The sequence below is a fragment of the Ambystoma mexicanum genome, chromosome 1p (assembly GCF_040938575.1).
Source record: "Ambystoma mexicanum isolate Mex_15411 chromosome 1p, UKY_AmexF1_1, whole genome shotgun sequence".
Lineage (NCBI taxonomy): Eukaryota > Metazoa > Chordata > Amphibia > Caudata > Ambystomatidae > Ambystoma > Ambystoma mexicanum.
In genome coordinates this window covers 1,095,957,699-1,095,971,609 of record NC_090921.1, presented here as the reverse complement: position 1 = coordinate 1,095,971,609, position 13,911 = coordinate 1,095,957,699, and the positions used below count along the sequence as shown (strand labels likewise).

Sequence of the window (13,911 nt, the reverse complement as noted above, 5' to 3'; positions counted from 1 at the left end):
GCGGAACTTGGTCATACGCAAGAACAAGTTCAAGATGTTTTACTCATGCCAAGATTCTACAAGCCCTCCATCTGCAGGTCTGTTTGGTTTCCCTGGACCTTCAGGATGCGTACTTCCATGTGCCGATTCATCGAAAGCACAGGAAGTACCTAAGGTTTGTGGTGGGTCAACACCATTACCAGTTCATGGTCCTACCATCGGGACTTTCTTCGGCTCCCAGTGTTTTCACCAGGCTGCTGTTAGTGGTGGCGGTTTGCCTCAGGAGGGAGGGCATTCATGTCTTTCCCAACCTGGACGACTGGCTTGTCGGAGCTCGCATACCAGATCTAGTGTCTTAACACCTACTCCATACGTGCACTATATTGCACAACCTGGGATTTTCCCTGAACTTCAATAAGTATTAGGTTTCACCATCCCAGTCCCTCCCATTTATCGGTGCACTCTAGGACACTCGATAGGGCAGGGCCTCCACGCCTGAGTGGTGAACAACTGTCCGATGATCATTGTTCTCCAGTCCCATGGACAAGTCTTGGTCTTCTTGCGCCATCTGGACCTCATAGCCTCCTGCATCGATTCCAGGTGATAATGTCCCCACAAAAAGGCTGTGTGGAAAAAAAGACACTGCAAAACGGCTGTGGTTTGCGGTGACATAATCACTGTGAACCTGTGGGGGACACCCCCGCAACCCCTTGTTTTAATTCCCCCCCTTAAGGGGAGCGAGTGACAGCCCCGCTCCCCTTAAAAATGGTCACAATACATAATGCTGCCACAGCCTTTTCCCGGCGACTATATGTATGGTGACCATTTGTGTGGGGTGTTTATAACCGGATACCCCTGCATCCTAGTGATGCAGCGGCGAGGCTGCACATGAGATCGCTTCAGTGGCTTCTCCATTGCTAATGGCTGCTGTTTCTGGGCAGACCTTTTTCAGGTCTCGGACCAAGTCGCTCAGGATCTTGCTTGGTGGCCCGTGCGAGACAACTTGCTGAAAGGTACATTATTTCACCAAGCTTGGCCCCAGGTAATGGTGGTCACAGACACATCACTGACTGGTTGGGGCACTCACTGCTCAGACCTAATGATGAGTGGACTGTGGTCTCCCGCAGAGTCTCGGGAACACATCAACTTGCTGGAGCTGAGGGCGATCGAGCTGACCTTGTTCGTTTTCCTCCACTCTATGAAACGCAAAACTGTGCTGATCCTGACAGACAACATATGGCCATACATTACCTCAGCAAACAAGGTGGTGTGGGATCCTTGCCTCGTTGCAGAGAAGCAAGGCGACTGTGGTTCTGTGCTGTGAAGAATGGTGTCTCACTGAATGCGCCTCATTTGGCCAAACAAGAGCATGTCACAGCGGTTGCCTTGAGCAGACAGACTTTGACCTCCCACGAGTGGCAGCTCTATCAAGAAGTTCTTTTCAAGTGGACCTCTTCCCTTTCAGTGTCAAGTGCAAGTTGTTCTGCTCCAGGGAATTTCCTAATCAGGTAAATTTGGGGGACGTGCTGGCAGTCTTTCTGTGTTCACACCGATCCCTGTCATTCCACTGGTTCTCAGGAGATTGCGCCTGTTTAGGAACCACAATAATCCTGTTTGCCGCACACTGGTATCTAGAGTTGCTGAACATGTCCATCTGCCCTCTCTGGCACCGTCCGGGAAGAGTCAACTTGCTCTCCCCTTTTATCCAAAGAGAAGGTGACGTTGAGAGTGAGACCCCCCTTTCTGCCGAAGGTGGCTTGAATTTCCATCTCTCAGAAGATCCATCTTCCTGTATTTTCTCCTCCACCTCACCCTTCCAAGGCAGAGAAATGATTCCACCTGCTGGACCCATTGCAGGCCCTTAGGTTTTCTTCTCGCATACAAGAGAGGTTAGGAATGATGACCAGCTTTTCGTTGGTTACACTGGTGCTCGTGCTGGCAGGGCTGTCGCCAAACAAACCCTGTCCAGGTGGATCATTCCCTGCATCTCTGAATGTTATAACCTGGCTGGTAAGGATGTGCCTGAGGGTCTCAGAGCTCATCCTACCAGGGGAGTGGCTGCCACCTCTGCCCTGCAGAGGGGAGTCTCAGTCCTGGATATTTGCCAGGTGGCAATATGCGCATCCTTGCACATGCTTGCTAAGCATTACTGCTTGGATTCCCTTGTGGGCCAGGATGCCTGTTTTGGTTAGGCAGTCCTACAGAAATGTCTGGTTTAGGTGGTGTTCTTGCTTTCTCCCTCCTCCAGGTTTATGTACTGCTTTGGGAGTCTGTCCTAGAAGACGAATCCATGGGAGGAAAGAATCCATTCAAATTACAAATTACTTACCTCTCAATAATGTTCTTCCTGATGGATGTTCTTCCCATGGATTCCTCATCGCCATTCCTACCTGGCCCCTCTTTGCAGGAAGCTAGTACACCATCGGTTCTACGGTCCCTCAGCTTCAGAGCGCTAAGGAAAAAGAGTGGAACTGAGGTCACGGGGGTGGCGCAGCTATATGTACTGGTTTTTAGCAGGACTTAAGTGTAAGAAACAGGTGCCAGGGCACACATCTGTCTTATTTCAATTACTACAGCCGTGTACAATTAAAGCATTAAGGCTGGAAGACTGCTAAAAAATAACACTGGCAGGCCCTATACAACACAAACTTTGATGTTACAAAATGAAATAAGCGGCTAAATAGCAAGGAATAGACATTTTCAAAGCACTACCATTATGGACCTGGCTATAACATGGCAACAGCTGGAAAATTTTGCAAGTACCCAATCATATGATGCCAGTTCCTCACAAATGCCTATGTATTATCTAAACAAAATCCTACATTTTAGCCTTTGTTAGTTCGTAAGTATCTAGAAATCAAGAAATAGACATTTCACAAACACTGCCATCTATTACCTATACAAAAGCCTGAACTATAGTTGTTATTAGCGCTTATTTTTAACTGAACTTAAGTGTGAGGAACAGACGCAAGGGTACACATCTGCCTTACTTTAATTACAACAGGAACTCATTTACATGTATTATTAACCATTACACCCCAGAGGACCACTGAAAAATAACACTGGCAGGTCCTATACAGCACAAACATTGATGTTACGACTTGATACACTGGCCTTTACACTGATAAGCTCTTCACCCACATTGCCTCATTTATATATTAGACTTTGATTTGCAGTAAGAGATGGTTTTCATACGATATGTTTCAGAATGGTATTTCAGGAGGTATCACCCCATTACTGCGCAGACGATCACAGCGAATGCGAAAATATTTCATGCTTTAAAACAAAACTATGCAAAAATATAGATGGGGTTTTGGCTAGGGTATTCATTAAAGTGGGGGGAAGGGAGCGATGGGGAGTCTGCTGGGGGGTCTCCTCTGCATCTATTTTCGCATAATTTAATTTTAAACAAATACGATATTTTCACATTTGCAGTGATGCATGCAGTATTTTCACATAAATCCATTTCAGGAACTGTTGCCTTGCATTCCTGCTGATCTATTGCCATTTATACATATTCCCATATGAAGATGTGATTTGTCTACTGAATATAAAGGGTCCAACCGTTGGGTGGATATATTTATTTATTTTTTATTTGATTTGTAGAGCGCACCACAGCCCACAGGCATGGAGGCGCTATAAAGGATACTTAAGAAGGCTTGCTTGAGGGTTACAATAAGCGGTCCACGAATAAGGCTTAAGACTGTTTCTTACATAGTTATATTAGATAGTGCTGTATAGTGCATGGCATAATGTGATATTCAGTGGTTCATAAAAGGTAACATATGCAATGTAGAACTCAAAGGGATAAGTTACGTACAGTCTTTTCATACACAGGGGTAGGCCCTTTCAGAAAAAGAGCCTAGCCTTTAGTGCCTTGCGGAAGGCAGCATGAGAGTCGATACATCTAATGTGGGCTTGGAGGTTGTTCCAGAGGGTAGCAGCCATTGTTGGGAAGCTCGCGCCTCCAGCACGCACTTTGCGCGTGTGGGGAACCGCGATACGGTTCGCGTAGGCAGTCCTAGATGGTTTGGATGCTGTTTGTTGGTAATCCTTTGCGCTAGGTACCTGGGTGCCAGTCTGTGAAGACATTTATGTGTTAGGGCCAGTGTTTTGAAGACAACACTTTCCTTGATGGGTAGCCAGTGTACCTGCCTCCTGACCCCTGAAATGTTCTTCCTGCATGAGATGCCTGTTGCGGCCCTTAGGGCATATACATTACAATGTGTCCTGGATGTGACTGCCAAGTGTGCATGTTGATTTTGTGTTGTCATTCTGATTGTGGTTTAGCCTTAGGCTTGTGGTGGCACAAGTGGGGAATGCAGGGTCCCAACAGGAGCATAACACTTCACTCAATCCAACTAGTCCAAGGTCGGGTGTACAGGACTCCTCCGGGCACGGAAATGGATACTTGGGGACTCATGCAGCCCAGTAATTGCACAGTCAGCGAATTCTAATGACTATTTGCATTAAATGTGATGCCTTTTTATTTTCATGTTTGCACAAACTACCGTCTTTCATAGGGCCTTCATCCGCCACAACGCTTCGAAGCCATAACAATGGCAGTAGGTGCTATACAAATATAAAATAACAGCACATAACATATGTGTGGGAAGGATCTGCTAGGCCTTTTACTGTTTTAGTGCATTATTTGAACTAACGGGGTCATTTTGTTAAAAGTGGTAATTGCACACAGGGAACCCACCTGTTTGGCCTACTGCATGCAATTTTCATCTTTTTCACAACAGCGTTGAATATAAAAGAGTAAATAGAGGCGAAATCACCTTTATTCTTTTATTGTACTATCGGCTAAACATATAAATGCTCCCTGCAAACGTTGCTTTGCAAATGACTTTTAGAATGGATTCCTATGGCATCTGCCTATTTTTTAGAAGGGCTAATTTCAGGCAGATTGAATAGGAATCCATTAATTCTACATCTGCATGAAAAGGTCATGCAAATGTAAAACCAGGAGGCGTTTAGAGGAGGGGGGTGCATCGAGGAACTGTTACACCTGTTTCGTGCCCTCACTCCTCCTTCAAGTGCATTGAAAATCCCCTGGATTGTGCAGGTGAAGCATAAGCAGTGTACCCTTTGCCTTTTCACCTTTCTTTTGGATTCTACCCCTTATAAAATGACCGGAGTGTATTTATCATGCGTAAACCCTATAATAAAGAGTACATATTTTTCAGTTTACCTCTGTAGTGTACTCTCCTGGGGTCACTTTTGGGGACTGACTGTACCTATTGCCTGGCCTTCCTTCCTCCCTTGAGTAGCCTGACTGCTCTGCTATAGCTACCAATACGGGGAGTTTGGCTCGTCTTTTGGTTGGAACCTATGCACCCTCAGAATAGATGGTTTCACACCCCTCACCAGAGAGCTGTGTAAAAATCTCCCCAACGCTCGCGAAGTCAAGACAGGAAATCAGGGCAAGAGCAGAAACAGGAGACAGATAGCTGAATTAAAGTGCTCAGTGGAGAAAGTGCAAAGGCCAGAAGGCCAAGCAAGTAGGAGCAAGTGAAGCAATACTCAGGTCGGGACGATCTCACAGCCCTCAGACGCCCTTTTACCACAACCTGTCTTTATAAGACACTTTATGTTGAATGATGATTCCTGGGAACTTTGCTCGGAAGCTCCAGGCCTTGCAGAATGAAGCCGCGTGCATGATCTGGCATGGTAATTCATCCGTATCTTAGTAAGCAGCTCATCAGCAAAATGTAGCTGCTAAGTGAAGGTCCTTTTAATGATCTGCAGAACCTTATCTTCTGGGTCTTTGGAGCAGGAATAGACTGTTCAGTCTAGAGCTACTAGAAGTATGCAGCTCATTTTCTTGAAAGTTTATACTTGGGAGCATATAGGTTTTTGGAGAGTGGTTCTTTTCCATTTTGGGGCTTAGTATTTGACTCTCACTTCTTTTGCGCTCCCAATCCGATCCAAGTGGTGCTGTGACTTCAGAGGGTTTTGCAAAAAATTATTCTTGGGTGAGATGACCTTAATTTCATACTGTCTTGAATTCTGTCAAATTGTGACTTGCTTTGAGGTGGACCGAACTATAGATGCATGGCACTGCCTCCCTCCAGCCCAGTCAACATTTCAAAAGGTCGGGTATTTCAGGAACTCTCCCCATATTCATGTAAGCTTGCACACCTCTGGAGAATGTAGCGCTTCCCCTGGCTGTCCTTGTATATCCTCCTGGTGAGTTCTTTGCTTTGATGGCGCCCACTGGTGGCTTGATCACTTTCATGACATGCCGATACACTGATTGGATTTTGTTGTTGCAGCTGGGCAATCCAGGCAGGAGTGGTTCCCATATGGATGTCAACAGCAGCTTGGTGTTCAGGCCCTTGACCAAAGAAGAGCACGGGATCTGGGAGTGCACTGCGGCCAGCCGTGTGGCTCGGATCAGCACACTCACCTCCATCTATGTCCTAGGTAAGATCCGTGTTCCTGCTTTGGATTGGATATGCAGTAGTGTGGATTCAGAGGCTTATTGTTGAGATGTCACATGCAAATGAAATGCACACACAATAGTAGATTAAGCTCACCATGAATATACAGCCCTTAGTAAAAAGCCACCTCAATTCAAGTCGGGCTGCTCCTCAATTTCAATTTCTCCTGTATTTTCTATGATTTATATTACAGTACGTTAACCAATTCTGTGCTCAAAGAATTGCAGTGATTATTTGTCATGCTGTAATACTATACACCTGCACACCCACATTGCCCACTGGGCATGGCGTGCAGCCAAGTCTGTGGGCTCCACACTGGGTTTGGGACCAACACCCAGATATGGGTTGGTTGTTTTTCCGGGCATGCAGTGGAGTCTGTGGCCTTGTACCGACCCAGCCTTTGCTTCGTAGACTTGGGCTCTGGGTCTGCAGACCTAGCTAAAACCAAGCTCAGCTCCAGCGAGCCTTAGCAAGGCCTGCAAGCCTCCACAGATCTGGCTCAAAGCAGTAGGCCCAGAGCCCACTCCATGGGCCTCCCTTGACCTACTTCTGCCCTGCCTTGGAGCTCCTGGGCCTGCATAGACCCTGATCAGACTCACTCAGGCCCATAGGCCCTGAGCTGAGTTAACCAGCCCGCATTGACCCAGATCAGAGCTGTTTTGAGGTCCCATGGGTCCCAAGCCAGGTCAGCGGGGCCACACAGACCTGACTGGGACCCCTGCGGCCTCTACAGACCCAGCTTAAGTTACCATGCCAGCCTAGAAGGCAAATGCAGAAACTTCCTAGGAGCAATGTATTTTTCTGGGGTAAGGCCCCAGACCACCATGGGGAGTATTGACCTCCCTTCTTTCCGGGTCTGGCAACATATGCTGAAACCCATTTGCAGAGGACAGTTTAGGTGTTCAGGGACCATATTGGAAACCAGCCATACCGTGAGGCCTAAACAAACTGGAAATTAAGTGATACTTTTTAAGCCGACAGGCCATTTCGAGAGCAGTCTAGCTCGCTTACAGTGCACCTTCCAAGACACCTCCGATTGGATGTCCAAAGACTTGTTGGAACTGAATCACGCATCTAAATTTAAAGGGGAAGACAATGTTTCTGGTGAAAAAGGTTGTGTTTCCCGTCCCTAGCGAGGGACACCCCATACAGTATGGAGGAAAGGAGACTATGGATTAGGAGCATGTTAGTCAGTATGGTGAGTACCATATCATTGTGTAGGCTATTACCATGTGACTAAATGTAAAAGGCTAGGAATGGGAGCCCATGTGTCAGAGGCAAAGGGCTGAGGGTTTCGTGGTGGCTTTTCTTTGGAGCCTTTCTGCTGCTTTTTAGGTGCTGGGGCATGCTCTAGCAACTGGCCAAAGCACCCCTCCCCATAATGGCCGGTCGCCAGATGATGACGGAGACCTTGGGTGTAATCCCATTAGAATGATCTCTGTTTATGAACAACCCTTTTAGAATGATATCTCTGCTGACTGTTCCTTTGTACCCCAATTCTAAAGCTGCTCTGTGTCGTCGTTCTTCATCTATTCCTATGTAATCCTGCCTTCTCCTTCCCTTCCATGCCGCCACCCCAGGTACCAGCCCTCATGCCGCGATGAACGTCTCTGTTGTGCCGCTGGTGTCTGCTGTGAATGTGTCCTGGGATCCTGGCTTCGATGGGGGATACTTCCAGAGGTTCAGCGTCTGGTACGCGCCGCTGTGAGTGATATCTTGCTTTACTGTCCCTTTCTTTCTTGCTGATTTTCCTTTTTCCTCTCGCATAGCCTTCTTTTCTGTTTTCTACATCTCCATCTTCCTCCCGTATTGTGCTCCTCCTTATTTATATTAATTTCCTTCTCCCGCTATTCCTGTTTAACTCCACTTGTCTGCTTCTTTTCCTTCCTTTAATGATTGACTTTGGCCTTCCCCATTCATGGCTTTTTTTTTACGTTCACACAGTTCACCTGCCATTGTTAGTATTTCTTTCTTCCTCTATTTTATTATGCTTTTATTTCTTTTTTCCCCTGCATTATCTTTTGGAACAGCCATTGTAATTATAGACTATTGTTTAAAAGAACAATTTATTCAATTACGTTTCTTAATATAGAGTCTTTTTATTATGACTGAGAACTGTGTTTTGCACTGTGAAGTTCTTGCTGTGTACTCATGCCTTCTGAATTTCCCTCCCAACACTGAGAATCCACAGATGCACGTGAAAAAAGGCTGAGTGTTTGTGGATACCATCAGACGACACGTGTGATGGTCCAAAAAGGACTTTATTCTTGCAAGGAAGCAGAATGCGATGAACACCTAAGGGTTTCTCTAAAACATGCAATGGTCTTCTGTCCTCTGAACAACCTGCGCAAAATGTAAAAGGAATAGATAAAGTACAGTGCATTAGGGTTTGCCTCTCTAACAGGGACCCCAGTTTGCACCCTGTTCTGTCTAATCTCCCCTTTGCAATTCCATGGTATAGCAACTGCCACGCTTCCAGACAGTCTCAGGGTTATGGTGCAGCATACTTCCAGACAGTCTCGGGATCTAGCGCAGCATACTTCCCGACAGTCTCGGGGATATAGTGCAGCATACTTCCAGACAGTCTCGGGAGCTAGCGCAGCATACTTCCAGACCGTCTCAGGCTAATGGTGCAGCGTACTTCCAGTACTTCCAGACACTCTCAGGGTTATGGTGCAGCATACTTCCAGACAGTCTTGGGATCTAGCGCAGCATACTTCCTGACAGTCTCAGGGTTATACCGCAGCATACTTCCAGACAGTCTCTGCAGCTAGCGCAGCATGCTTACTGACCGTCTTGGGATCTAGCACAGCATACTTCCCGACAGTCTCGGGGATATAGTGCAGCATACTTCCAGACAGTCTCGGGAGCTAGTGCAGCATACTTCCAGACAGTCTCAGGGTAATGGTGCAGCGTACTTCCAGTACTTCCTGACAGTCTCAGGGTTATAGCGCAGCATACTTCCAGAGAGTCTCTGGAGCTAGCGCAGCATACTTCCAGACAGTCTCGGGAGCTAGCACAGCATGCTTCCTGACAGTCTCAGGGTTATGGTGCAGCATACTTCCACACAGTCTTGGGATCTAGCGCGGCATACTTCCCGACAGTCTCAGGGATATAGCGCAGCATACTTCCAGACAGTCTCGGGAGCTAGCGCAGCATACTTCCAGACAGTCTCAGGGATATAGTGCAGCATACTTCCAGACAATCTCAGGGTTATAGCGCAGCATACTTCCAGACAGTCTCTGGAGCTAGCGCAGCATACTTCCAGACAGTCTCGGGAGCTAGCACAGCATGCTTCCTGACAGTCTCAGGGTAATGGTGCAGCATACTTCCAGACAGTCTCGGGAGCTAGCACAGCATGCTTCCAGACAGTCTCAGGGTTATGGTGCAGCATACTTCCAGACAGTCTCGGGAGCTAGCGCAGCATACTTCCAGACAGTCTCAGGGATATAGTGCAGCATACTTCCAGACAGTCTCAGGGTTATAGCGCAGTATACTTCCAGACAGTCTCGGGAGGTAGCGCAGCATACTTCCAGACAGTCTCGGGAGCTAGCACAGCATAATTGCAGACAGTCTCAGGGATATAGTGCAGCATACTTCCAGACAGTCTCAGGGTTATAGCGCAGTATACTTCCAGACAGTCTCGGGAGCTAGCGCAGCATACTTCCAGACAGTCTCGGGAGCTAGCGCAGCATACTTCCAGACAGTCTCGGGAGCTAGCGCAGTATGCTTCCTGACAGTCTCAGGGTTATAGCGCAGCATACTTCCTGACAGTCTCTGGAGCTAGCGGAGCATACTTCCAGACAGTCTCAGGGATATAGCGCAGCATACTTCCTGACAGTCTCAGGGTTATGGTGCAGCATACTTCCAGACAGTCTTGGGATCTAGCGCAGCATACTTCCCGACAGTCTCAGGGATATAGCGCAGCATACTTCCAGACAGTCTCAGGGTTATAGCGCAGCATACTTCCAGACAGTCTCAGGGGTATAGTGCAACATACTTCCAGATAGTCTCAGGGTTATAGCGCAGCATACTTCCAGACAGTCTCAGTGCAGCATACTTCCAGACAGTCTCAGGGTTATAGCGCAGCATACTTCCAGACAGTCTCGGGAGCTAGCGCAGCATAATTCCAGACAGTCTCAGGGATATAGTGCAGCATACTTCCAGACAGCCTCAGGGTTATAGCGCAGTATACTTCCAGACAGTCTCGGGAGCTAGCGCAGCATACTTCCAGACAGTCTCGGGAGCTAGCGCAGCATACTTCCAGACAGTCTCGGGAGCTAGCACAGCATACTTCCAGACATTCTTGGGATCTAGCGCTGCATGCTTCCTGACAGTCTCAGGGTTATAGCACAGCATACTTCCAGACAGTCTCGGGATCTAGCGGAGCATACTTCCAGACAGTCTCAGGGTTATAGCGCAGCATACTTCCTGACAGTCTCGGGAGCTAGCACAGCATACTTCCAGACATTCTTGGGATCTAGCGCTGCATACTTCCAGACAGTCTCGGGATCTAGTGCAGTATACTTCCTGACAGTCTCAGGGTTATAGCGCAGCCTACCTCCAGACCGTCTCGGGATATAGCGCAGCATACATCCAGACAGTCTCAGGGTTATAGCGCAGCATACTTCCAGACAGTCTCTGGAGCTAGCGGAGCATACTTCCAGACAGTCTCAGGGATATAGCGCAGCATACTTCCTGACAGTCTCAGGGTTATGGTGCAGCATACTTCCAGACAGTCTTGGGATCTAGCGCAGCATACTTCCCGACAGTCTCAGGGATATAGCGCAGCATACTTCCAGACAGTCTCAGGGTTATAGCGCAGCATACTTCCAGACAGTCTCAGGGGTATAGTGCAACATACTTCCAGATAGTCTCAGGGTTATAGCGCAGCATACTTCCAGACAGTCTCAGTGCAGCATACTTCCAGACAGTCTCAGGGTTATAGCGCAGCATACTTCCAGACAGTCTCGGGAGCTAGCGCAGCATAATTCCAGACAGTCTCAGGGATATAGTGCAGCATACTTCCAGACAGCCTCAGGGTTATAGCGCAGTATACTTCCAGACAGTCTCGGGAGCTAGCGCAGCATACTTCCAGACAGTCTCGGGAGCTAGCGCAGCATACTTCCAGACAGTCTCGGGAGCTAGCACAGCATACTTCCAGACATTCTTGGGATCTAGCGCTGCATGCTTCCTGACAGTCTCAGGGTTATAGCACAGCATACTTCCAGACAGTCTCGGGATCTAGCGGAGCATACTTCCAGACAGTCTCAGGGTTATAGCGCAGCATACTTCCTGACAGTCTCGGGAGCTAGCACAGCATACTTCCAGACATTCTTGGGATCTAGCGCTGCATACTTCCAGACAGTCTCGGGATCTAGTGCAGTATACTTCCTGACAGTCTCAGGGTTATAGCGCAGCCTACCTCCAGACCGTCTCGGGATATAGCGCAGCATACATCCAGACAGTCTCAGGGTTATAGCGCAGCATACTTCCAGACAGTCTCAGGGATATAGCGCAGCATACTTCCAGACAATCTCAGGGTTATGGTGCAGCATGCTTCCTGACAGTCTCGGGAGCTAGTGCAGCATACTTCCAGACAGTCTTGGGATCTAGCGCAGCATACCTCCAGACAGTCTTGGGATCTAGCGCCGCATACTTCCAGACAGTCTCAGGGTTATAGCGCAGCATACTTCCAGACAGTCTCAGGGATATAGTGCAGCATACTTCCAGACAATCGCAGGGTTATATCGCAGCATACTTCCAGACAGTCTCAGGAGCTAGCGCAGCATACTTCCAGACAGGCTCAGGGTTATAGCGCAGCATACTTCCAGACAGTTTCAGGGATATAGCGCAGCATACTTCCAGACAGTCTCAGGGTTATACCGCAGCATACTTCCAGACAGTCTCGGGATCTAGCGCAGCATACTTCCAGACAGTCTTGGGATCTAGCGCAGCATACTTCCTGACAGTCTCGGGGATATAGCGCAGCATACTTCCAGACAGTCTTGGGAGCTAGCACAGAATACTTCCAGACAGTCTGAGGGATATAGTGCAGCATACTTCCAGACAGTCTCAGGGTTATAGCTCAGTATACTCCCAGACAGTCTCGGGAGCTAGCGCAGCATACTTCCAGACAGTCTCAGGGATATAGTGCATCATACTTCCAGACAGTCTCAGGGTTATACCGCAGCATACTTCCAGACAGTCTCGGGAGCTAGCGCAGCATACTTCCAGACAGTCTCAGGGATATAGTGCAGCATACTTCCAGACAGTCTCAGGGTTATACCGCAGTATACTTGCAGACAGTCTCTGGAGCTAGCGCAGCATACTTGCAGACAGTCTCGGGAGCTAGCGCAGCATACTTCCAGACAGTCTCAGGGTTATAGCGCAGCATACTTCCTGACAGTCTCTGGAGCTAGCGCAGCATACTTCCAGACAGTCTCAGGGATATAGTGCAGCATACTTCCCGACAGTCTCAGGGATATAGTGCAGCATACTTCCAGACAGTCTCAGGGTTATGGTGCAGCATACTTCCCGACAGTCTCAGGGATATAGTGCAGCATACTTCCAGACAGTCTCAGGGTTATAGCGCAGCATACTTCCAGACAGTCTCGGGAGCTAGCGCAGCATACTTCCAGACAGTCTCAGGGATATAGCGCAGCATACTTCCTGACAGTCTCAGGGTTATAGCGCAGCATACTTCCAGACAGTCTGAGGGATATAGTGCAGCATACTTCCAGACAGTCTCAGGGTTATAGCGCAGCATACTTCCAGACAGTCTCAGGGATATAGTGCAGCATACTTCCAGACAGTCTCAGGGTTATAGCGCAACATACTTCCAGACAATCTCAGGGTTATAGAGCAGCATACTTCCAGACAGTCTCAGGAGCTAGCACAGCAAACTTCCAGACAGTCTCAGGGTTATAGCGCAGAATACTTCCAGACACTCTCGGGAGCTAGCGCAGCATATTCCCAGGCAGTCTTAGGATCTAGCGCAGCATACTTCCAGACAGTCTTGCGATCTAGCGCAGCATACTTCCATACATTCTTGCGATCTAGCGCAGCATACTTCCAGACAGTCTCGGGAGCCAGCGCAGCATACTTCCAGACAGTCTCAGGGTTATAGCGCAGTATACTTCCAGACAGTCTTGTGAGCTAGCGCAGCATACTTCCAGACAGTCTCGGGAGCTAGCGCAGCATACTTCCAGACAGTCTCAGGGTTATAGCGCAGTATACTTTCTGACAGTCTCTTGAGCTAGCGCAGCATACTTCCAGACAGTCTCGGGAGCTAGCACAGCATGCTTCCTGACAGTCTCAGGGTTATAGCGCAGCATACTTCCAGACAGTCTTGGGATCTAGCGGAGCATACTTCCAGACAGTCTTGGGATCTAGCGCAGCATACTTCCAGACATTCTCAGGGATATAGAGCAGCATACTTCCAGACAGTCTCAGGGTTATAGAGCAGCATACTCCCACACAA

The 13,911-nt window shown here is 48.2% G+C and overlaps 1 protein-coding gene across 3 annotated transcripts in view; it reads left to right on the top strand.

Moving 5' to 3' along the window:
* Positions 1–13,911, top strand: part of IGSF9 (immunoglobulin superfamily member 9) — a 665,024-nt gene that overhangs the window by 494,610 nt on the left and 156,503 nt on the right. For 2 of the 3 annotated variants that reach the window (XM_069604696.1, XM_069604695.1), the window contains exons 12-13: positions 6,261–6,411; positions 8,009–8,132. In XM_069604696.1, coding sequence (XP_069460797.1) covers positions 6,261–6,411; positions 8,009–8,132 — 275 coding nt within the window. The remainder of the gene's footprint in view (positions 1–6,260; positions 6,412–8,008; positions 8,133–13,911) is intronic. The other variant, XM_069604697.1, reaches the window with a different exon arrangement.